At 42.3% G+C, this 26,621-nt stretch overlaps 1 protein-coding gene across 5 annotated transcripts in view; it reads left to right on the top strand.

Annotated features, from left to right (window-relative positions):
• Window positions 1-26,621, top strand: part of USP20 (ubiquitin specific peptidase 20) — a 5,014,215-nt gene that overhangs the window by 2,924,992 nt on the left and 2,062,602 nt on the right. For all 5 annotated transcript variants that reach the window (XM_044058629.1, XM_044058630.1, XM_044058628.1 and 2 more), the window contains one exon: window positions 7,909-8,035. In XM_044058629.1, the coding sequence (XP_043914564.1) occupies window positions 7,909-8,035 (127 nt within the window). The remainder of the gene's footprint in view (window positions 1-7,908; window positions 8,036-26,621) is intronic.

Raw genomic sequence — 26,621 nt, 5'->3', positions numbered from 1 at the left:
CTAAGATCTTTGTGGTGAACTCCCTTCTTGCCCAGGGAACAGTGGATGTCTTTTCATGTCACTGTTGCAGTACTCATGACTTAAGGAATATTTTGCTGAGGATTGTCCAATGTCCAGCCAGTATACCAAAGCCTTTAGTACTTACAGGTACATTCCATCACATATATGCTCCCTGCGCAAGGCTTAGGGCATAAGGGTGACATATGGATGCACACACTCAGAGCTTCTTTGCTGCCAGTCTGAATGCCATTGTTGAACGTCTGTCTGAATGCCCTTCTGTTGTGCTGGTTACCAAGCTGTGTTTCAGATAAGTGCCTCATTGGTGTTTCTTCCTATCGTTCTGTTTTATTTAGTGCTGTTAGGTTCATGTCATTCAGAAAGGGAAAATATCAGTGTGGGGGATAGATTTCTGCATAAAGACCATCACCATCAGTGTCTTTTCTGTTTAGAAGCTTCTCAGGACCATAAGTAGTGTTCTGTCTGCTAGGCTTTTGTCCCTAAGACCCTATGTAGTTGTCTTTCCTCTTTGTCTATTTATGCAGCTGCTGTCCAGCCTCCCCTGGAGTTTTCTCTTGAAGCTAGGGAAAGCCAGGAGGATCGTCCAGTGGTTGCCTTGGATTCCCTTGCTGTGACCCCATTAGAGGCTAGCATGGGTCCAACTCATTGCACATCTGCTGCTGATATTGAGGGGGAACCTCAGCTGATTATATTGGGGGGGTCACAGATCTTAGTACAGGAGGAGATACCTTCTGTGCTTATTGAATGTCGCGAGTGGTCTAACACCCCCCCCCCAAGGGTGTTTCGTGCAGACATCCCTCAGAAAAAGCAACAGAAAACCAAGCATATTTCCTTTGCTGTTAAGGATCCCCAATGTGAATGGCAGGATTTTACTTGGGTTATTTAATGCTGTAATGGCTTTAAAGCCTCCTCAAGGGATGTCTGTACCTGACTCTCTCTGATCTTCCACTCTTAAAAGACCCAGGGAACTAGATTCTTCAGCTAAGGATTTGGAGTCTGGGGAAGAGTCCTTGGCTTATTCTTAAATTCTTTCCCCCTTTGGACTATGGTTCAGAGAAAAGGATTTTATTAGTACAGATTCTTCTTAGGAGGAACTCTTCTTTGGGGATACTGTTGCCTGCATAATGGAGATTGTCCTGACGTCTCTGAAATTCTGAAAAGGTATTATGAGCTCCTGATGATGGAGTCTATTAAGCCATTGGTTGTTCGCCCTGTTTTGGCTACCCTTCTAGATGCCTTTTCAGCTGCTTTTGTGACCCCTGATTCTCAGCCCCCTGCACTCAAGAAACCTGATAGATTTTACAAAGTGACTGACGTTATGTAAATTTCTTTATAAATGTCCTTCTGCTGACCTTTCTGTAGTGTCTTTCACTTCTGACAAGCACTCCAAGTTGTTGCCCTCTACAACGTTTCCTCCCTTTAGATGAGGATAGTAGGACTGTGGAGAGGCTGGGGAAAAAGGTTTATACTGCTGCCACTTTATCCTTTCGTGCCATCAGTTACCAGACTGGTATGACCAGGTATACTTTGGTCCTCCTTTCTCAGCTTTCCAAAGTGGTTTCTGACCTTCCTGACTCTGAGGGGAAGACTTCTGCCCTTTCCCTGTTGGGCTCTATCTCTCAAGTTGCTTGTCACTCTATCAAATGCAGCTACAATGTTGCTGAGGCCTTCTTCAGGGCTCTGGCCTTTGATTCAGTTATGTGGCATTACTCTTTGTCTGATGACACTAAGGCCTAAGTGTATGCTCCATTGGATATTAAAAATATTTTTTGGTACTGCTGTTGCTGAATTTTTCGAGTCAGTCCAGGTTAAGGGTAAAGCCTTGCAGGAGTTGAAACATATTTTGCCCAAAGGAAAAAGGGTTCTAGATGTGTGCACCCTGCTAACTCTACTCAAACCTCTACTTCCCAGAAATCCACTTCTTAGGATAAGCAATGTTCCATTTGACAGTTTGTTTCCCCTTTCTCTCTACCAGGTTTCCTTATCCCTCATCTTTCCCTGTCTCTTCCAAACTTATTACAGACCACAACTGACTCTTGGGTTCTATGCATTATCCTCCAGGGATATTTCATGGTTTGGAAATAGCTTCCTCCCTTTTTGGGCATCCCTCAACCTTCTCAGGAATAACTCTTTCTTCTCCCAGAGGTGCTGAATTCACTTTTGGTCCAGGGCTTCAAGCTGGGCTGCTCAGGCAGGAAGGGGCTTTTATTATAGAATTGTTTTGGTTCCAGGAAAGGAGGGGGCATGGAGACCACTTCTGGATCTTTCTGGGCTCAACACCTTTCTCAAAAAATCCTTCCTTTTGGATGTTATCTCTTTAGACTTTATTTCAATTTCTTCTACTCCAGGCCTTGCTGGCCTCTCTCTATCTCACGGATGCCTACCTTCATATCCCAATTTATCCCCTTTTCAGAAAATGTTTACATTTCTCTGTTTCTTCCTTGTATTTTCAGTTCTCTGCTGCCTTAGTGACTTGCTCCTGTCATTGCCTTTTGCAAGATGAGAGGAGCTCAGATCGTTCCCTACCTGGATGATTTGCTCATTCAGGTTCTTCCTCCATTGCTGTGCTTCAAGAACTCTGGTTTACTATTTCCCTTTTACAGAGTCTAGGCTTCACCATAAACTTCCAGATGTAAATTCTTGATGCCCTCGCAGGATCATGTTTTCCTCATTTGTAGGCTTTAGACCATCCCCATGTTGGCATCTCTGCCTGCCCACAAGACCTTATCTCTCACTTGCCTTTTTCCAGTCTCTTCTTCCTCTGACTTCAGTCACGGCCAGATAATTTCTCAGAGTCCTCGGATTCATGGCTTCCACCATCCCTATGCTCCCTCTGGCCAAGGCTCCTCATGAGAAAGCTTCAGTGGTACCTCAAATCACTGGGGCTCCAACATTGGCACTCCTTGGACCTCCCAGTACCCCTTCTTCCGTGTCTCAAGCGTCAGTGGTAAATTCTTCAGATTTCTCTCAGCTTGGGGTTTCCTTTCCAAGCTCCACTCCCAACTCAAGAGCTCTTTACAGAAGTCTCAGACAGGGGATTGGGAGGGGCCTTCTTTGGCTCTTTCAAGATTCAGGGTCTCTGGCGTCTTCATCAGAGGTCAGACCACACAAGTATAAAGGAAATGACAGCTGTGCTTCTAGCTCTTCAGGCTTTTCATTCCCTCTTTCATCCTGGGTCCCTCAAAGCACAGACAGTACCACAGTGATGTGGTTTGTCAACAGTGGGTGGGGGGGTAAAAGGTGTTATCTTCTTTGAAGACTAGCTCTTCAGGTATGAGATCTAGCTGTCCAGTATCATGTGACTCTTCAAGCAGTTTACATTCCCTATGAGCACAATCAAGTGGCAGATCGTTTAAGCAGGTCCAGCATACAAATGGATGCTTTACAGAGATGTGTTCCTGGACATTGTCTTTGTATTCAACAGGTAGGTCTTTTTGCCTCCACTCTAAACTGACGACTTTCTCTCTTCTGTTTCAGAGTTCTAAGTCCTCTGGCTTGGAAGGAGGATGCCCTGTCCTTTTCGTTGGAAGGGGATATTTCTGTATGCCTTCCTTCCCCTTCCTGTATTACCTTGAGTGGCGCACAAGATCAGGCAGGACTCTTCCAAAATCTTGCTAGTGACTCCCTTTTGGCCCAGGAAGCACTGGTTCCCCTTTCTTTTTCACTTGGCCAGGGGCAGTCACCACAAGTTACCTCACCTGGTGGATCTTCTCACAAAAGGCAAAGGGTCTCTTTTCCATCCTCACTTGTCCACTCTTCAACTGATGCTGTGGGTGATAGGGTTTTGATCCCTTTCAGGCACCTCTTTTCCAAGGACATGCTTTGGGTACTGCGCGAGGCCAGGAAACCCACTACCAGGAAATCGTACATGTCCAAATGGAAAATATTTTCTGTCTAGTGCCTGTCTCACCATCAAGATTCCTTATCTATGGAGTTTCCTGTGGTTCTGTCTTATTTCTCTGATCTGCTCCATGCTGAGTTAGCATATTCTTCTTTTAAGGCTCACTTGTCTGCCCGATTCCTCCTCTGGCCTCTAGATTTGAGGTCAAACAATTTCCGAAATTTATCCTTCATATCACTATTCTGCCTTCCTGGGACCTCAGTTTTGTGCTTGAAAATTTGACTCAGACTCATTTGGAGCCTGCTTCCTTACAACATTGTACTTGGAAGACTGTTCTTTTAGCTTTCGCTTCAGTCAAGAGAGTGTCTGAACTTTAAGCTGTCATGACTGTTTCTCCTTTCCTACTTTTCCACAGGGACTGGGTGTCTCTTCATACTGACCTTTCTTTTATGCCCAAGGTGGTCAGTGAATTGTCCCATAATCAGTCGATTCATCTTCCCTCCTTTTTTCCTTCTCTGCAGTCTGCTAGTAAGAAGGTTCTTCACACCTTGGATTTGCATAGACAACTCGGATATTATTTGGGTAAAACTAAAGTTATTCACAAATCTGGGAAGCTGTTTGATTCATTTTATCCCAGGTCTTTGGGTTTGGCTATTTCTAAGCAAACCATCTGTACCTGGATTTCTAAGCCCATTTCTGTTTTTTATTCTTTTCATGGTAAATGTCTTTCCTTGTCAGTAAAGGCTGATTCTATTAGGGCTTCTTCAAGGGGCTGGATACCAATTCCATCCTTGAGGCTACTACTTGGTCCAGTGTACATAATTTCACTAAGCCTTACAAGTTTGATGTAATTTCCAAGGCTTGATCTGGCTTTGCCAGGGCTGTCCTGCATGGATTTCTGGAAGGCTCTTCTGTGCCATACTCTTCCTCCCAGGCTTTCTCTTCAACTTTTATACTCTCCCTTAGTGTATGAATACTGCAACAGTGCTATGGAAGAAAATGCTTTTGCAGTGTTCGTTCCCTCCCTCCTGACTTCTCTGCTCTAGCCTATTCTTTCTTGACCTTTACCGAGAGGTTGTTCTCCTTTTTCTCCTTTTGGATGCACATATTTTTCCTTGCCCCTAGGGGGGCATTCTGTTCCTCCAGAGGCCTTTCCAGTTCTGTGTGTGTGTCCACACACCACCTTTATGCCCTACACCTTTCATGGGGAGCATTGTGTGTGATGTAAAGTGCCTGTAAGTACTAAAAGTTTTGGTATACTAGACAGATGTTGGCTTATCTTCGGCAGGATATCCCTTAGTTTATGAATATCAGTGAAGACAAGGACATGTACTGTTATGGTAAGATTGTACACAACTGTATTTCTTTCTTCTTTTAGAAATGCCAAGGGCAGTTGCCACACACTTCTCACAGACTTGACTTAATCACACAAGACTGGGGTTGTTTGAGACTCCCCAGCTTGAACCATTATCTGCAAGACTGTCTGCATGATGAAGTCTTTATAGATTTTAGGCACCTATTTTCTGAGGATGTATGGTAGATAATATAGGACACAAAGAAATCCTGCTTCTAGAAAATGCTACTGTGTTAGCTTATGCTAAGATTTTCTTGTTTGTGCCACATTAAGAACTAAGAGCATTTTAAGGCTAATAATGCTTCTTTGGTTCTAAAATATTTGTGCAAGTTTTATCCTCTGACTTCTTTTTCCTCTATCAAGGTTTGTATTAAGGCCGTTTCAGCATGTCTGCCCATGGATCCTCCTATTTCAATGCACTCTTATTTTAGCTGTTTTTGAAACAGGAATTTATATATATGTTCATCTATAAAACAGGCATTTCCTTCTTGGGATCTTAATTTTGTTTTGAAAATATCTTTTCCATTTGAACCATCCCTTCAGACTGATTTGAGTTTCTTATCATGGATTGTTAGTGATTGCTCTGGCTTCTGCAAGAAGAGCATCTTGGGTGGAATCTCTTATGGTGGGTCTGCTTTATCTCATTTTCCTCAAAGACAGGATTTCTTTGAGAACAAATCCTTTATTTATATCTAACTTGGTATCAGAATTTACATTGAGCCAAGCTTACCATCTCCCTGTCTCCCCTTCCAGAATCTAAAATGAGGGAAAATGGATCCTTTTTACTTTGGATGGCCACAAGGTTATGAAATAATTTTTAAGTTTCTGTCTCTTGATAATAAAGTTATCTTTATGTTTCAATTGTCTTTGTTTCATTAGCAGAAAAATACATTCCTTTCTGGCATTCTGCAGCTATAATCTATAAAAATGCACACACTTCTGACATTGTGAAACTTTTATTATAAAGGAACAGAAATTGTACTGTGATGTATATCATCCTAACAGTAGCACTTCATACTTTGTATTTTGTTTCCTAATATTCTTTTATGTCCTGTTCTTCAACTAAAGTATTGATCATGCTATCACTGTAAGCCATTTCCAAGGACATTTTACTTTACTAAACTTTTCTGTAGAATTGTGTTTCGCATCTTTGTAAAGCCACATTTACTCTCTGATATGCTTCCCTACTTATTCAGCTCCAGAAGACCATTCAACGAATCTGACACAACTTTTCTTTTACCAGGGAGGGTTGCCTTGAGTGCAGTTTTGTTATGGGGCATGATTGTTCGTTGCAGATGAGAAGTGAGTGCAGAATTTCAGTTCATGTAAGAAGACATGGGTGATATCATGGCTTCTTTAATAAATGCTGAATGTGCTTTCACAGAGCTTCGCTTCTTAGTAAGTGTAGGAAGCAGCTTGTTACAATTGCAGTTGTTATTTTTTTATTTATTTTTTTTAATCTTTTAGTCCAAAACTTACAGTTGATGGGAGCAGTAGTTTGGGGAAACTGCACGCTGTGCTAGATGACCAAACCATATACCTGCCTTCAACACTTTTGGTCCTGAGACTTTATCTTTCTCTCTTGGTCCTCCACTTTAACTTGACTTGGACACATGTCTGGGGAACTGTCCAAGGTGCTAAGTGACCTAGCTATTGCTCTGTCTTTCCATGCTTTGCATACTACACCACAGCTGGTCAGGTTATTCAAGTTCTTTTATTGGTAGTGATGCCTTTATTTTTCCTCTGAGGTCAGACTGAATGGGCTCTAGCTTCACAGTCTTAGGCGTGCTGTCACTCTTGTGAGACCTTGTGGTCTTCAGGAACTAAACATACTGCTCAAGCTTCATTAAAGGGTGTATTTATGGCTTTATTACCTGTCATTTCTATAAGAACTACAATGTGTGTCTCATCTAGCTAATTTAAAGGCTTGGCAGTAAAGCTCTTAAATCTTTTTCTAATGATCCTGAATTTCATTACAGACAAATACAGGCAGTATCAGTATGCAAGTCTGTATTCCTGAAAGTGTATCTGCATTACTTAGTGAGGCCAAAGTCGTGATGTCTACACTGTCTGTTCATTTGTTAGTTGAACCCGGAACAATCGGATTTCACCAGTAGTAATGTACAAGCAGCACATGCAAAAATGTTAACAAACAGTTTGTGCTACGTGTCTTAATCAGTTCTCCAGTTCTGTAAATTCTTGTTGTAGTGCTGGGAACCTTCCTTAGCCAGGCTATTTGTCCAAACATGGACCATGACATTCAAGTCATTACCATACATACGTGCTTTTGTAAGTTGAAGAATGTACTAATTAGCCAGGGGACCAGCCAAGCAGATTTATTACATCCATCTAGTTACTTCTTCCAGGTGGATTTACAGGCAGTGAATGCAATCACAGAAGATCTGATTCTTTTCTCTTTAAAGACAAGTGAGCCGAATAGATTTATGTACTAGTAGAATATTAACATGATGTTCCACTACTAATCTAATGTTTAAAGTATTTTGCTGGTCACTAAAAGGCCAAATACACCACATTTACTTTGTTTGCTTTCCTGTTGTCTGTTAAGTGATGAGTGAATCTCATTACTGTATATAGAGGATTTCATACATCGTTAGGTTGTTGGTATTTCTGACAAGTTGTTTTTGGTTTATTTCCTTACCTGACCCCCACTCACTTCCAATGTTATTTACCACAGGTGGACACTACATAGCCTACTGCCAGAATGTGATAAACGGACAGTGGTATGAATTTGACGACCAGTATGTTACCGAAGTCCATGAAACTGTGGTGCAGTCTGCTGAAGCATATGTCCTGTTTTACAGGTAAGAGTGTATCATAGTAGGTATAGACAAAATATGATTTTTTTTAATAAAAACTGTCTGGATTTTTTAAAGCTTCTTTAATTAAATTTAAATAAAGGCCTTAAAAGATTTTGTTTATGACATTGTTCATCAGATACCTTACAGAAGAAATGAAATATTGACAACATTAATTGACATGCAATCAATACAAATAATTCTTTGTCATGCAGTTATGCAGAACTAAATACATATAGACAGTTATGTCCAGGTTGCTGAGTGTTTCACACTAGGGCTGGAAATATGACCAAATCGTGTAATATAGAAATTAGAATTAGGTCTAGCAACTGGGACTGTCTCTCCTGAATGTTCAACTTTAGGGACATCAGGAACATCATTAGGAATGGAAGTAGAAGTTAAGAAATCTTCTGCAATGACAGTATTGTCTGGATTGCTCTGAGATCTAGAGTCTATATCACAGGAACAATGTTGTGATATTGATTCTGGTACAGGAAGAAGATTTCTGCGATTTCTCCTGTACTCCACATCCTCAGATTTTACGAAGTAGGATCTTGGGTCGGTACATATACCTGTTACTTGACCAATCTGGTCAAAACCTTTCGCTGTTTGTATCCTCACTGTCTCTCCTCCTTTCAATGTATGAAGAAATCTGCTCAATTTGTCATAGCTGAACTTATGGAAAGAACGCTTTTTGAATAACTGAGCTGTAATAATTCTGTTGCTCTTAGCTGTAGGCCTCAACAAACTGGAAGTAATAAGCAATGTTGTTCTGGTTTGCCTAGATAGAAGTCTCTGAGCAGGCGAGCCAAGTATATCGTCGCAAGATTTGTTTCTGAGATTGAGTAAATTCAAAAAGGCATCTGTATCATTACGCTTTGACCTCTCAAGTAATTGCTTTGCACTCTGTACTGCATGTTCAGCTAGTCCATTTGATTGTAGATATTCTGGACTACTAGTAACATGTATAAAATCCCATTCTATTGCAAATTTCTAAAACAACTGACTATTGTCAGAAATAACTTTGTGTGGGCTACCATGGACTGAGAAATGACATTTCAACTTGGTGATGCCAGCAATGGATGTTGGATTAGATAGTAAATCAATCTCAAACCAGGTTGAATAAGAGTCTACCAACACTAAGTAATGCTGATTGTTCCACTCAAGTATATCAGTGGTTACTGTTGACCAGGTAGTTCAGGAACTTGACTTAGCTGAAGTGGTTCTCTTTGCAATTGCGGTTTAGTACTGTTGCGTACTGAACAAGAAGAAAGTACTTTATCAGTGTCTTTTACTAGAGAAGGCCAAAATACTAGTTCTCTCGCCCTTCTTTTGTAGATTCGGAACCCGGGTGACCATGATGCAAAATATGGATATATTCATGTTGTAAGGAAGTAGGAACAACAATTCTAGGACCTTTGAAAATAATGCCATATTCCATCAACATCTCATCTCTGTAAGGAAAATAAGTTTGCACTTCATGTAGTACACTAGATTGCTTTGACGGCCATCCAACATTAATATAGTGGTTGACCTTTTACAAAACAGGATCAGTCTTTGTATGATCTCTCAGCTTATCAAGTCTCGTGGTAGAAAAGTTACGCACTTCCACGACATGGAATTCTCTGCATGAAGCTTTTCCGTTGTATTTCTGGGTGATCTGGATACAGTATCAGCCAGATAAAGAAGTCTGCCTTATGTATAGACCATTATGAAGTTGCACTTTTGCAGTGTGAGCATCATTCTTTGTAATCTCACTGGAGCTGAATGCATAGGCTTCTTTAGAATAGTAACTAGAGGTTGGTGATCAGTTTCAATCTGAATAGCTTGACCATAGATATAGTCATGAAATTTTTGAACATGCAGATTTTATTACCAAAAGTTCTTTGTCAGTTTGAGCATATTACATTTCAGTCTGGGTTAGAGTCCTAGATGCATAGGTTACTGGTCTGCCTTCTTGAAGAATAACTGGGCCAAGACCAAATTTTGAAGCATCACAGGAAAGTGTTACTGGTTTATTGACATCATAGTATCTTAATGTAGGTGGAGTGAAAATTTTCTGCTTAAGGTCTTCAGATGCCTTCTGGTGCTGTTCCATCCAAGACCATATAACATTTTTGCATGTCAGGTCTCTCAAAGGTGCTGTTAACTCACTGAAGTCTGGTACAAACCTGCCTAAGTAGTTGACCATACCAAGAAAACATTGTAGAGCCTGAACATTATCTGATGCTGGCATCTCAAGAATGGCTGCTTGCTTGGACGGGGTCTGGTCGCAAGCCAGTGCTAGTAAATAAATGACCTACATATGTAACTTCTGGTAGCCTGAATTTGTACTTCAGAGGATTGAGCTTTAAGTTCACTTCACATGCTCTGTCTAGAACTTTCTTAAGGTTTCTGTCATGCTCTGCTTCACAATTGCCTCCAACCAATAAATCATCTAATGTTATGGCACAAGGATAACCTGAAAAAATTTGCTACATTGCACGCTGAAAGACTTCACTTGCCAAATTTATTCCAAGTGGCATCCTGAGGAATCTATATCTGCCAAATGTGGTACTGAAAGTAGTCAATAATGAGGATTTGCATTCAAGCATCACTTGCCAAAATGAACTTTTTGCATCCAAGACAGAAAAAACAGTGGAATTTGGTATTAGGGCTGCAACTTCCTTGATTGTACGGATTAGATGATGCGGTCTCTTTAATGCTCTGTTCATATCTCTTGGGTTAATACATATTCTGATTTCATAACATAACATTACACTCTGAGCCAGTGTCTACGTTAAGCTCGGTGGATTTACTATTGATCTGGCCAGTACAAAACACTTCATTCTTTGCCAACAAATTTACTGCATCAACCTTTTCACCAATTTTACCACATTGGGGGGGATTAGGGAGTGTAGCCCCCACCTATTTAGCTTTTATATTTATGTATCTCATTTTACTGAAAGCTAACAATGTAAAACCAAATGTAGGTGGGGGCTACACCCCCCCCCAACTATATATACTAACTCCAGCATTACACTACAGTGGGGAGAAGGGCATATATGTTTTATTTGCCCAACAGTACTTAGATTCAGTGAAATGAGTTTTCAGTGATTTGATGCGAGTGTTTTGAAATTCAGTGAAATGAGTTTTCAGTGAATCAAAGAAGACCTATATATATATATATATATATATATATATATATATATATACACACACACACACACACACACACACACACACACACACACACACACACACACATATATATATATATGTGTGTGTATACATATATATATATATATATATATATATTTTTTTTCTTCTTCTTCTTTCGGCTTTTCACGGTCAGGGGTCGCCACAGTAGATCATCTGTCCACTCATGTTTGGCAGTGGAGGTTTATGGTGTCGAGTTGCCAGCCCGGCGCCCAACCTTCCACAGAAGGCACACACACGCACACACTCACACCTAGGGCCAATTTAGAGTGTCCAGTCCAACTACTGCATGTCTTTAGGATGTGGGAGGAAACCGGAGCACCCGGAGGAAACCCACGCGACCACAGGGAGGACATGCAGACTCCACACAGAAGGCACCCCAGCTGAAAATCGAACCAGAGAACCTCTTGCTGTGAAGCGGCAACACTAACCGCTGCACCACCATGGCCGCCCTATATACACAGTGGATATAAAAAGTTTGCACACCTCTGTTAAAATGCCAGGTTTTTGTGATATAAAAAATAAGACCACAGTAAATCATTTCAAAACTTTTCCCACCTTTTATAGGGCTATAACCTGTACAATTCAATTGAAAAACAAATCTGTTAGAGGAAAAATATAAAAAATAAAAAACATACAGTAAGCTGGTTGCATAAGTGGGATTATCCTTAAACTAATACTTTGTTGAAGCACCTTTTGATTCAATTACAGTATTCAGTCTTCTTGTGTAGGAGTCTGTCAGCAAGGCACATCTTGACTTGGCAACATTTGCCCACTCTTCATTGTAAAAGCACTCCAAATCTGTCAGATTGCGAGGGCATCTCTTGTGCATAGCCCTCTTCAGGTCACCCCACAGATTTTCTATTGGATTTAGATATGGGCTCTGGCTGGACCATTACAAGATTTTAATTTTCTTCTGATGAAGCCATTCTTTTGTTGATTTGGGTGTATGCTTGGGGTCATTGTTGTATTGAAAGGTGAAATTCCTCTTCATTTTCATCTTTCTAGCAGACGCCTGAAGGTTTTGGGTCGAAAGTGACTGGCATTTGGAGCTGTTCATAATTCCCTCCACCTTGGCTAAAGTCCCAGTTCCAGCTGATGAAAAGCAACCCCAAAGCATGATACTGCTACCACCATGCTTCACCGTGGGGATGATGTTCTTTTGGTGATGCAGAGTGTTGTTTTTGCTGAAAACTTACCTTTTGTAATTGTGGTCATAAAGTTCAACCTTGATCTCATCAGACCATAACACTTTTTCCCACATGCTTTTGGGAAACCTGATGTATTGTTTTGCAAATTTTAGCAGGGCCTGGATGTTTTTCTGTGTAAGAAAAGGCTTCCGTCTTGCAACCCTACCCATAGCCCAGACATATGAAGAATACGGGAGATTGTTGTCACATGTAGTACACAACTAGTACTTGCCAGAAATTCCAGCAGCTCCTTTAGTGTTGCTGTAGGTCTGTTGGCACCCTGCCTGACCAGTTTTTGTATTGTCTTTTCATCACTTTTGGGTGAACGTCCGTTTTTTTGCAGCGTCACTGTTGTCCCCATATTTTCTCCACTTTTTGATGAGTGTCTTCACTGTGTTCCATGGTATATCCAGTGCTGTGGAAATTTGTTTGTACCCTGCTCCTGACCTTTCAACAATGAGATCCCTTTGACGCTTTGTAAGCGCTCTGTGAACCATGGCTTTTGCTATAGCAGGCAACTGAGTAAATGTCAGGAAAATCCTACAAGGACAGCTGAACTTTATTTGGGGTTAATCAGAGTCTGTTGAATTGATGGCAGGTGTGTACCGAAGACGACAGAATGCTGCAGTTAAATCAAAAGGTGCTTCAGCAAAGTATTAGTTTAAGGGTGTGCATAATTATGCAACCAGCTTATTGTACATTTTTTATTTTTTTATATTTTTCCCCTACCAGATTCGTTTGTTTTTCAATTGAATTGTACAGGTTATAGGACACATTAAAGGTGGGAAAAGTTTTGAAATTATTTATTGTGGTCTCATTTTTTTATATCACAAAAACCTGGCATTTTAACAGGGGTGTGTAAACTTTTTGTATCCACTATGTATGTATATAATATATATGTGTGCGTATGTGTGTGTGTATATGTGTGTATATATATATATATATATATATATATATATATATATATATATATATATATATATATATATATATATATATATATATATATATATATATATATATATATATATATATATATATATATATATATATATATATATATATATATATATATATATATATATATATATATATATATATATATATATATATATATATATATATATATATATATATATATATATATATATATATATATATATATATATATATATATATATATATATATATATATATATATATATATATATATATATATACATATATGTGTGTATATATATATATATATATATATATATATATATATATATATATATATATGGGTTACCTTTACATTATTGAACGTTCAAATGTTCGACAGTCATATGGCCGAAACCATATCATCGAACATTCAAATGTTCGACAATGTAAATGTAACAAAAAAAAATGAAGCAAAGCAAAAGGTGTATAGCAGGGGGACAAGCACCCCCCCTTACTTAAATATTCCAACTCCGAGATCGCACTAAATTGCGGTGACGGGAAATATTCCCATTCCGCGCTGTCTGGAGATGTCCATTCAGTCATTTGCTGGGACTGGAATTTAGTGCTATCTCGGAGCTGGTATATTTCGATAACGGGGGTATGGGGGGGTGCAGGAGGTTTGCTATAGACACTGTTTTTTTATTTTATTTCTACCATATTATCTTACCTTTGCATTGTCAAACATTCAGATGTTCGATGATATGGTCTCAACCACATCATTGTCGAACATTTGATAATATAAAGGTAACCCATATGTGTGTGTGTGTGTGTGTATGTGTATATATATATATATATATATATATATATATATATATATATATATATATAAAACTATAAATCTGTAAATATATATATGTAACTAAATCTCAGTTTGCATTACAAATCCATCGTGAGCTCAGAAATCAATCCAAGAAACATATTAGACAGGACAAACTAAATTATTACTCTAAATCCTAAACTACGTACCACAATAATCCACTGAAATTCTGGACAACAATAAACAATATAGTCCAACCAGGTAAAGTTAACACCCCTCCTCGCTACAACCAATAATATAGATAATATTGACACCCAATTCAATACATATTTTACTGAGACTATCTTAGCAGTATCCAGGAAACAAAACCCTTCCACTAACTCAGCTAATTCTCTACCAGTCAAAAATAAAACCATATTCTCACTGCAATCAATACCAACAAATAAAATCAAAAAACTGCTTAAGAAAGTAAATCTAACCACTCTAGCTGCAGACAACTTACCAGCTGATTTCCTAAAACTAACTGCTGAAAGTATTGCCTATCCAGTATCCATGCTTATTAATAATCCTTGGAAGAACACCAGGTCCCTAACATATGAAAAACCTCACATATTATACCACATCATCAAGGAGACCCATCAACTGATCTCCGTAACTATCGTCCAGTTGCAATCTTGTCACCACTAAGATCCTAGAAAGAATCGTTCACAAGCAAATCACAGACTACATGCATAACAACAAGCTACTAACCCGTACCCAGCATGACTTCCAGCCATATCACAGCGCGACTACCGCATTAATGACATTTACTAACACTATCAACCTCCACAGAAACAATGATAATTAGGTATCCTCTATCTTCTTAGACCTATAAAAAGCCTTTGATATGGTCTCATATAATAAACTTCTAAACCTTAACCATTGCCTGTTTCCAGGACTACCTAAACAGGCACCAGCAAGCTGTGCGTTGGCAGCAAATGTTATCACCCCTTCTACCTGTTACATTAGGTGTTCCACAAGGCTCAGTCTTAGGCCCTGTAGTTTTCTCAGTTTGTTTGTGTCTTTTCGGCTTTTCCTGGTTAGGGGTCGCCACAGCGGAACTCCAGTCCGCTAATGATTGGCAGTTGATTTTTACGTACTGGCTTGCCAGGCCTGACGCACAACCTTCAACGAAGGTAAGCCCATTCACGCATGTCTCCATGCAGAAGACGCTCTAGCTGAGAATCGAACCGGACCACGTCTTACTGTGAGGCGACAACGCTACCGCAGCAGTCTTCTCAGTATTCACTAATAATCTACACACCTCAACCCCACAAGCATCACTCATTCAGTATGCAGATGACTCAACAGTAATATGTGTTGCTACTATTATTGAGGAGCTTCAAAAACTAACTCAACAATTCTTCCTGGCAATAGAGATTTGGCTAACAAACTCCCAACTAATTCTGACCCCCCCCCCCCAAAAAAAAAAAAAAAACTTATGGTATTGCAACCCACTAAGTCAAGTGCATCCACAAACTCATTTAGCATTATTTCATTAGATAATACAAGCATTTTCCCCTCTCTTCACACCAAGCTGTTAGGAGTAGAAATTGACTGCAATGTGAAATTTGATGTCCACATATCCCAAACAATAAAAATGCACATAAAATACTTGGAACACTATATAAGAACAAACACTGCTCCACAAATGACACTAAAGCTAGAATTTCCCAATTTCATTTGATATCTACCTTGTTATATGCATCCCCCATACTCACAAACCTAAGAAAATCTGAACTAGTAAAACTTGAAACCTGTTCCAATAAGATTGCCAGATACGCCACCAATTCCCCATCAAGATCTCACCACTGTATCACACATATAAAGCTCAATTGGCTGTAACTCCCTCAACTTCTGCTCTATAATCAGCTAACCATGGCCTACAGGATATTCTATCAAGGCGAGAAAACACCTGCTTTACAAAGAATACTGCTGTAGCACTCTAATACCAGAACTTTACGCTCCAGCAACAAACCACCCATTAAAATCAGTACAGCCAAAAACTTTGCTTGGAGAATCCCTTTTCTCTAACTACACAGGCAAAGTCTGGAATTCACTACCATATGAAATTCTGTCTACCTCTGTCCTGTCTCAATTTAAAAAAATGCTAAAAACTCACATAAGAAGTGGCTCTGCCCTTGCTGTACACCTGACCAAACCTTCTCTGACTATTTGAATTACCTCTTCTGTACTCTTACTAACAACACTAAATTGGTTGTGTTATCTTAGATGACAAACTGTGACCTTAATAATAATTGTGTAAATGGTTGTTTGCATGTAAACTGTGTGCCAAAATTTTACCTTTACATGATAACCACTTCTCTTAACTAACATGTCTACCCGATTGCTAACTCTTCAAACTTGAAACTGTGACTGTCTAATTCTTCTAATTCCTCTCTCATAGTTTAAATGTTATATTGTGAAACTGATTATTTTTATACAATCAATATGTAATTAGTATGATTATCTTATTGTTTAAATATTGTATTGTATTACTGTTTGTTACATATGGAGCTTTTCTCCCCGGGTCTCTGCTGAAAAAAGACATATGTCCAGTCGGACTTTCCTGTTAACCAAATGTAAAATAAAATTTAAAAAAAAAAAATATATATATATATATATATATATATATATATATATATATATATATACATACATACATGTGTGTGTTTGTGTGTGTCGTTACTCAATATTAATACTTGCACAGGTTTTATACTCTACATGCCATTATTTTCATATTAACAGTCTGATAAGCAAATCTGCTTGAATGGAAATCATAGGGCTTCTACAGGAAGCTTTAATAATACAAAACTCAGATAATAAATCTCAGCCAGCTGCCTTCATTTTTCAGCAGTTTTTTCCTCCTTTGATGTGAGAAATTGTGCATGTCTCATGTTTCTAGTAGATCATCAAATATGTAAATTTTGTTTTTGTGAGCTGTTCTGGCTGTGACATCTAAGATCTCCAAACATCTTCAAGAGTACTCCTACATTGATGCCCCAGTAACTGTAAATCTGGGGGTAAGAAAAGTTTACCCTCTCCAATCTGTAAAACAATAGTCTTTCTGTCTTTAGCTGTAATGGTCTCTGTTGTAAACTGCTTGCGTTTGGCTATCCTAATTGTCTATAGAATATGCACACTTCTGATGTGAGAGTCTACATCCAAGTTTTAACTAACCATTACTCTCAGTTCACCTCACAAAGAGAAAGCTCATGTACCAAGAACTCCTTTCCTAGACATTTGGTAGTAGAGAAGTTTAACGCTCTGATTGTTGCTTGTAGTTGATTTCCATTATGTTCATGGTAAACTTGCAGAATTTGTGACAACTTTTTTCAAAAGTCTAGTTCAGTCTGGAAGTGCACTCCTTGATTGGCCACCTTTAATTCTTATCCAGTAGACACTCTTCAGCAGCTGTACAAGTGCTATAACCACCTCCTTTTTTGCAGTATCTGCCACTGTTTAAAAATCTGGTTACATTCTGAGGTCTAGTGTCTCAAAGACCTCTTATTTACCTGTATAGACTAGACATGCCTCTTAAATTGTGCTGGAAAGGGAATATTAACTGAAAAATGCCTATATGGTCACGATTCTCCAATTTTCACGTGTTCCTTGTAGAGCTACATCCATTTCTGTGCTCTAATTTCTCCATCATAAACTATTTCTGTTTTTAAGGTCCATAATCTTTCAGATTCAGTATTTCATTGTTTTATGAAGAACACATTTTTATCCATATATTCAAGCTCTACAGTGCCCCCAAAACATTTTAAACACTGTTATTAAATTATCTCTTAAGATGCAGACATACATACATTAATAGAAAAGGAAGGAAGTAGCAGTCCAGAAAAATCACAAAAACTGATGGGCCAAAAAAGAGCCATACAGATATTAGAGTGGACTGTTGAGTATAAGAAAGAAATTATGTATCGATATGATGTTGTTTTCTTCATTCCTCCTCACAATAGGGTGTCAGATCCGGCTCAGCCACATTTCACAGACTTGGATATGACTCTCACGCTCCTTCCTCATACCCATAATGCCTTGCATCCACCCAACTACTGCTGCTCCGAATCAAATGCGGATTTCATCTCTCAAGCGTGGGTTAACTATTTTTTGATAGATTTTCCTTCATAACTGTAAGTCAGTGGTTCTACCATACTTCTTTCTCCCTCTCTCTTTTCTTTTTAGTAGTGTGTGAGAGCATATCTTCTTTTTCTTTTCTATACAAAAAAGTAGACAAGGTTAGTTAAACTTTTCTTTGTGAATTGTTAAATTAGTTAGCATGTTTTTAGAGTTAGGTTTACTGTCTTGTAGATAGAGTTCAGTAGTTTTACTTATTTGTAATTAACTGTACTACTGTACTTAATAGGTGTGTTTTGGTGAGCTTTTTTTCATCAGTTATGGTGGACAAACCGGTTCCTGGCTTTAAATGCTGCAGTTCTTGTGGGCATAAAATCCCCAATCAGGATGCCCACAATGAGTGCGTCTATTGCGTGGGTGCCGATCACTCGAAAGCAGTGTGTTCCTTCTGTGCTGCCTTTAATCCTAGGCACTTGCAGACCAACGGAATAAACTTATTCTCAGGGTCATTCTACCCTCCTCAACTCTTGAAGCTCAGACCCCTTCTCTGGCTTCTTCCTCTGCTTCTCCTACTCCTAAGGAGTCTAAAAAGAGGCCCCTCCCTACCTCACCGAGGGACTGTCTTAATAACAGAAGCTCCCCGATCAGATCCTACAGCCTCTATGGATCCGGGGGAGATCATTACCATTTCCTCGTGCCTTCATCGGCTCCCACTTTGGATCCTATTCCCTTGGATCCAAGGACCTCGACTAAGTCCCTGGCTCTATCCTTTAAGTCTAAGAACTCCAGGCCCCCCTCATTGGCTTCCTCCAGGTCGTCAAGAAGCTGGTCATAGGTGGACATGGATGAGATGATGAGGTTTCTTAAGGCCCAGTTCCAGATGGTGGTAATCTGTGCTCCGTCTCCTGTTGGATCTGTGAGCTACCCAGATCACCCCATCAGGACTCTTCCTCTGATTTGTCCCTTGGCTTTGGAGTCATGGGATTCGGGGCTACCATGCGAGTCAAACTCTGTGCAGAGGAAGCTCCCTTCCTCAACCCCAAGGATGCCCTTGGCAAACCACATTCCAACCTTTTCGGAGTGGAGTGAGTTTCGGAGCTGTGGTGTCGGTGCTGGTTCTGGGGGACTGGAATTGGCTCTGTCTTTTTTGGAGCCGACCCTTCCCTTAGATGTCTCGGCACTCAACAGCTCGGGTTTGATCTCTTCTGGACACCCTTGATCTGGAGCGAGTCCTGCCCATTTTTCTTCTGTGGTTTCAGCTCCAGGGGAAGGGGAAAGGACTTCTCCTGGTCCTTTGGTTTTTAAAGGTAGTGGAGAAGGTCTTCTCCCAGGCTGGAGATTTGACTGCACAGATCCTCCAATCTGCCCATGTAACCCATCGTATCCAGGCTTGAATCTCTCTCCCTGTCACAAGTCTTCCTGTCCTTGGCAGTCTCCAAGGTTTCCCTGCTCCGGAGGGATCCCCTTCTTCTGACACTTCCCCAGAATACCCGGATGAGGAAGTCCCTTGGAAGAAGACTTGCAAAAGGAGGCATGTGGACTCCCCCTTGGAGTCTTTAACCGAGGATAGTGACTTCCATTAGGGGGAAGGATTCCCCCCGATCCCCACCTGAAGATATCTCCTTCAGGGACATATTAGAGATCCTGAAGCAGAAAGGTGGGTGGTCTGCCCAACTTCCTTTCGCTGGGGAGTCAGTTCTCTTGGAGACGTTTGGGATGGGCCCATCTACATCCTGGGTATCCCCCCCAGTCAGATGCCCTGTTGGATTTAGTATCACGCCGAGCATGGAAGGAACCGGACACCATTGAGCCCATATCCAGGCAGCCGAATCGATGTCTAGTGCCCCCTTCAGACAGGAAGGAGTAAGGGTCCCGTAGTTGATGCAATCATGGTGGTGGTGGTGACCAAGAAAGAACTGGTGGAAGAAACTGCCAATTTCAGTCTGCCCAGCAAGGAGTCTAGAGTGCTGGACAGATTTGGGAAGTGTTTTTATGCCTCGGCAACCTTTGCACTGAGGTCATTATGCTATCTAGCTCATTTTACTCTGCTGCAATGGGACCTGATCAAAAAACTGCCAGTTTCTGTGCGAGGCCATGCCTGTGGAGGTTTTTAAGAAAGTTTCTCCCAGGCTGATCACTCTTTCATCTATAGCCAACTCAGTGATGAAGTAAATCTCCCATACCACGGAGGACACCTCACGAGCAGCCGGCTCAGGACTCTCCATAAGGAGACATGCCTGGACGAGGCTATGTGATTTTGTGGAGCCCTTCAAGGCATCATTTCTCAATGCCTCTAATGGTGGCGCCTCTCTTTTTGGGCCATCGGTCAGAGATACACTTACCCACAGTGAGAATGATAGGTAGACCCCTTTCTGCTGTTGGAATCAAGTTTACTAGCCACCAGAGGTCCTCCTCCAGGAGCCAGTGTGGGGGCAAGAAAATGTGGTTCTACAAATCCCAAGGGCCTTTCCAGGACCTTTGCAGAGAACCCTCCTCTAGAAGCAGAGGGGGGGGGGGAGGATTTGATGGTAGACACTGTCCTAGAGGCAGAGGGAGTCACAGAACCAGGGCATGTTATGTAGTCCTATCTCGCCTACATTTTTACCCATGGGGTTCATAGCCGAATATCGGCTCCGACTCGGCCTACTTACTAGCTCAAAAGTCTCTGATTGGCTGGGCTAAGAGGGTATCCCATAGTACACTGCTTCGCATCCCCAGATCTTGTTTGCCACTTGTAGAGCTCAGACGTGGTCTCGCTTGGCTGTGGCTAAGTACTCTTTTTGACTTATTTCTCTTGAGAAATTGGTTGCTTCATACTTCAAAAGCTATTTTAATAGCTATTCTTGCTGCGGTAGTTGTGTTTGTGTGTTTAGTAGTGTTTTTTGTGGTATCCCTAACAGTTCCCACGGGCTAGGCCCGTTTTAGTTAGAGGACCTAGTCCTCCCTTATTGAGTAGTTAGTCTGTTTCTTATTGTATATTCTTTTTTGAGAACCGTTTAAGTTAGAGGTTCTCTCTCTGTGTTCTCATTGTTATTGTTTGTTGGTTTAGAGCTTCGCTCTTCTCCGTGGTACTGTCTGCTGTCTAAGTGGTGGGCTTCCCGCCCTTTTTGGTAATTGTTAACTGTAATTACGCTGTGTGCTTTGCAACTGTTGGAAGTCGTTAACTCTTTGGATATGTCTAAGGATCAGAAAGAACATAAGCCTTCTAGCTTTAAAAAGTGTTCAAAGTGTGGATATAAAATATCCATCACGGATTGGGAAGGTGGCTTACTGGCTAAGGTGTTTGCCTTACAAGCACAAGGTGCAGGGTTTGAGTCTCACAAGGGATAATTGGCTAGGCTTAAAATGGCTCGCAAGGGCAGTTAGCATAGTACTAAATTATGAACTATGAACCTATGGATGGACACTCTGTGTTTACTGTCTTGGAGCCATCCATTTACAGGAGTCATGTAGTTTTTGCCACGCCTTCAGTCCTAGGGTGCTCCAAGAGAGGAAAAACAAATTGATTTTAAAGGGACTGCTTAAACCATCTTTCGAGGAGGCTATAGATTCGGCTCCCAGCTCCCAGTCAAAATCTAAGTCCTCCAATTCCAAGAAAGGTCTCCGGCTCCATCAGCATCTTCGGAGCCTCCGGAGAAAATTACCATATTGGGTACTGCTTCCTCGGCTCCACCGTCTTCGGGGCCGCAGGAGGTGTCTGTATTAAGTGAATCAGCGTCAGCTCCGATCATTCTCGAACCTATTCGGAGCCGGTCGCCGAGTGTGAGGCATGGTTCACCAGATAAGAGGTCTCAGTCTCCATCAATCTCCTCCAAATCCTCCAGGCTTTCCAATTTGGATGTGGATAGGGTGGTGCAGAGGCTCCTGCAGTCGCCGGTGTTGGCTAAATTGTTTTCAGCTCCAACCCAGTCGGCTCCGGAGCCAATTCCTATGGTTGTTTTATCGATTCCTCCTCCGAGCACATCCTTGCTGTCGGAGCCGGTATGTTCCGCTCCAAGTGATGTTCCTGTGCCAGCTCTGATACCCCCTCTGGGTTTATCGTTGCCGACCTCGGCTCCGACCATGTCGGTTCTGTCCACAGAGTTCGAGACTCGGGTCTCCTCAGTCAGGCCCGAAGGGGATGCCTCGGGACAACTTTCGGTTCCGAGTCTCCCACTCTGTGCATTGGCTAGGGGGACCCTGTTCCCGGTCATGGCGTTGGAAGCCGGTCGGTCCTCGGACTCGGGGGGGACCCACCTTCGCAGCCATGCGGAGTGTGCTGGCCAGGTTGTCAGCTACATCACTTGGGTCAGTCATTCCATCCCCCACCACTCCAGCAAGAGCTTCTGACACCCACCTATCCTTGGACAGCAGAGCACCAGGCCCTAAGGATACCCCCACGAGCGGTCCCCCACTTTCTGAAGGTCCCTCAGAGCCTGTGCCTGAGGAACCTCCCAGAAAGAAATTGTGCAAGAGGAAGCACATAGACTCCCAGGATGAGTCTCTCACTTCCGATACTGACCTCGAGGAATTGGAAGGGTCCCCAAGTCTTCCTCTGATGATGTTTCCTTCTCCGATATCCTGGAGATACTGAAACAAAGAGGAGACTGGCCTTCCAAAACCCCTTCCGAGGAGGAGTCAGTATTCCTTAAGGCTTTTGGCGCTCAATCTTCCGCCTCCTGGGTGTCTTCACCCTTCGATGAACTTCTTGACCTTATTTGTCGAAGGGTGTGGGAAAACCCTGATTCTGTGGAGCCAGTACCTCGGCGCCCCAACAAATTTCTCTCCACCCCTCACGGAAAGGAATTTCTGACAAAGGGAGCCCCGGTAGATGCCATGGTGGTGGCGGCAGCCACCCGGAAGGAAGTTGGAGTCTTCCTCTAAGGTCCATCCTCCTAACAAGGCGTCTAGGACTATGGACCGGTACGGGAAGCATACCTTGTCTTCAGCCACCTTCACCTTAAGGTCGCTGATCTACTTGTCTCATTTCACTCGGCTGCAGAGAGATCTCCTTAAGGAGTTGGGAGATACTCTTGCAGGTAACATAGCTGAAGCGGTGGCTCAGACAGTCAACGCACAGGTTTCTACCCTCAATTCCATCACAAACTCGTCCATGCGACTCATTTCGTATGCGGCCGAGGGAGCGAGTAAGGAGGCCAGCTCAGGTGTAGCACTTAGAAGCAAGCCTAGCTGCGCCTGTGTTACTTTGCGGAGGCCTTCAAGTCTTCCTTCACTGATGCCCCTTTTGATGGTTCCTCCTTGTTTGGGACCAAAGTGAAAGACACCCTCACCAGGTGCGAGCAAGAGGGAAAGACCCTGTCTGCTGTAGGGGTCTGTTTTTCCCTCCCGTCTAGGCCTTACCCCAAGGCTCAGTGAGGGGCAAAGATGTGGTTCAAGAAATCACAAAGATTTTTTCCTGCCGCACAAGGTGAAACCCCCTCCCGAGGCAGGGGAGGGGGGAGTTATTCAGGGAGACGTCGCCCCAGAGGCAGAGGGGGCCCCCGAAATTCTGGGGACCATGACTCTTTTTGTGGCTCCCTATACCCTCATTCCTGAGGGTGTGCCTGACTGTGCTTATCTGGAGCCAGTCGGGGGTCAAATTTCCTTGTATCCGGAAGCCTGGGAAAACATCACCCAGGACCGATGGGTATTGAGGATAATTTCCGGAGGTTACACCATTCCATTCTGTTCAGTACCCCCTCCCATCAGAAGAATCCCAGACGTTCCACCCAGTCAAAGGGACCAAGCAGCCTCAGAGGTATCTCAGCTGCTAGAAAAAGGAGTCATCCAACCAGTCCCCTCAGACCAGATCAGATTAGGGACTTACCCAAGATTCTTTTTGGTGCTGAAAAGAACAGGGGACCTGAGACCCATACTAGATCTCTGTCAACTCAACCATTACATACACAAGTCCAAATTCCATATGGTCACCCTACAATCTGTTCTCCCATTGTTGGGAAAGGAAGTATGGATGTGCTCCATCGACCTGAAGGATGCTTACTACCATATCAAAATGGACAGGGCATCCAGGTGTCATCTACACTTCCAGCTGGGAGCCAGACATTTCCAGTTTCGAGCCCTGCCCTTTGGTCTCACCACAGCCCCCAGGGTGTTCACCAAGTGTATGGCAGTGGTGACGGCTCACTTGAGAAGTCAAGGATTCCAGGTGTTTCCGTACCTGGATGACTGGCTCCTCACTGCCCCCAGCAGGCATCTACTAATTCAGACCAGGGACACTACCATTAGTCTATGTCACCAATTAGGCATTACGATAAACTGGAAAAAATCTACCTTGTTGCTCTTACAGCGTGTCACCTTTATAGGAGCAGAGCTGGACACCATTCAAATGCGAGCGTTCCTACCACAAGAAATGATCACAGGGTTTCAACAACAAATTCTCACACTGATGCCTCTGAGACATGCGAAGGCAAGACCGATTCTTCAACTCCCAGGGACCATGGCAGCTACAATCATGTTGGTCCTGTTAGCGAGATTACACATGAGAATTCTTCAATGGCTTCTCTTTGTCCAGTGGTCTGTCCAAAGACTTCCGCTATCCCATCCAGTCCTAATGACAGACAAATGCAAGCAGGACCTCCATTGGTGGCTGTGCACCAACAACTTGAACGTAGGAAAACCCTTTGTTCCACCCGTCCCTGTGGCCACAGTGAGTACGGATGCCTCCCAGATAGGGTGGGGGGAGCATTATCTCGGCAGGATGGTCCAAGGCACGTGACAGGAGCACGAGATACATTTGCACATAAACGTCCTAGAGATGAGAGCAGTGCTTCTTGCGTTGCAGGCACTTCAAGAAGTCCTCCCTCTAGGGACTATTGCGATACACTCAGACAACATGTCAGTAGTGTGGAATTTCAACAAGCAAGGAGGAATCCAATCTTATCCACTATGCAGGGAGGCCATGCGCGTGTGGCATTGGGCAATAGCTTCCCAACGGTTTCTAGTGGCAACACACATCCCGGGGAAGACCAATGTGATAGCAGACAAGCTAAGCAGGGCGATTCTTATGCCCTACGAGTGGTCCCTGAATTGCCTGGTGGCAGAGCGAATCTTCAGCAGATGGGGTGAACCTTGCTGCGACCTTTTTGCCAGCCCCCTCAATGCGAAATGCAGCAACTATTTCTCGCTGATCCCCCCACCGGGGGAATCACCCAGGGATGCTTTAGCTCACAATTGGCCCTCCGGTCTGCTTTATGCTTTGCCTCCGTTTCCCCTTCTCTCAAGGGTGATTCAGAAAGCGCAATCCTTGGGAAGCAGGATGATTCTGATTGCCCTACACTGGCCTCATCAAGTATGGTTCCCCTTCCTTCAACCCTACCTTGTGGATACTTCTTGGATTCTGGAACCCTTTCCAGACTTACTGACACACATGTCGGGACAGTTCCACCCCTCTCTGAGGACACTTCGGCTGACAGCCTGGCTACTCCACTTCCATCCTTAGTCAGACGTCATAATTTTTCGCCAGACGTAGTCCATGTTTTGTTATCCTCTCATAAACCATCCACTAGAAAAATCTACTTTAGCAAATGGAAAAGATTCTCTATTAGGGCTCATTCCAGAGGCATTGATCCCTACACGGCTCCAATTGATTCTGTTTTGGAATTTTTGTCTATATTGTTCTATCAGGGGTCCGCTTCAGCCACCATCAAAATTCAGCTGGCGGCTATATCAAACTTCCACGTGGCCAATGAACCTAGCCTGATGGCACACAGACTGTGTAAAGCATTTCTTAAAGGTACCTTATTGCTTTGTCCCCCAGTACAACCTGTTATGCCCTGGGACCACAATTTTGTTCTTTAAGCCTTCACTCTTCGAGCCTACAGCTACCTGCGAGTTAAAGTTTCTAACATGGAAAACAGCCTTTTTAATAGCTATCACTTCAGCGAGGTGGGTCTCCGAAATCCAAGCCCTTTCCATCAAACCCCCATATTTGATCTTCCATAAAGATAAAGTCTCCCTTAGACCAAACCCGTCATTCCTTCCCAAAGTGTCTTCTCTGTCTAATATAAATCAGGTTGTTGAGCTGCCAGTTTTCTTCCCCAGTTTTTCCAACAAGGCAGAATTCAGATTTCACCAACTAGATATACATAGACAGTTACGCTTCTATCTCCATCGGACAAAAGAGATTCGGAAATCTGACCAACTCTTTGTCTCCTTTTCCGAAAACCGGCTTGGTTCTCCGGTATCCAAGGTCACACTCTCTAGATGGATAGCCAGCTGTATTTCCTTCATCTATCACACAGCAGGTAAAACTTTGCCCTTTCCACCTAAAGCCCACTCCACAAGAGCTGTTTCCACATCCACAGCCTATCAAGCTAGATTGTCGATGGGTGATATATGTGCTGCGGCC

The sequence above is a fragment of the Protopterus annectens genome, chromosome 16.part0, assembly GCF_019279795.1.
Source record: "Protopterus annectens isolate FY-2018-M chromosome 16.part0, PAN1.0, whole genome shotgun sequence".
NCBI lineage: Eukaryota > Metazoa > Chordata > Ceratodontiformes > Protopteridae > Protopterus > Protopterus annectens.
This window is presented reverse-complemented; position numbering and strand designations above follow the sequence as displayed.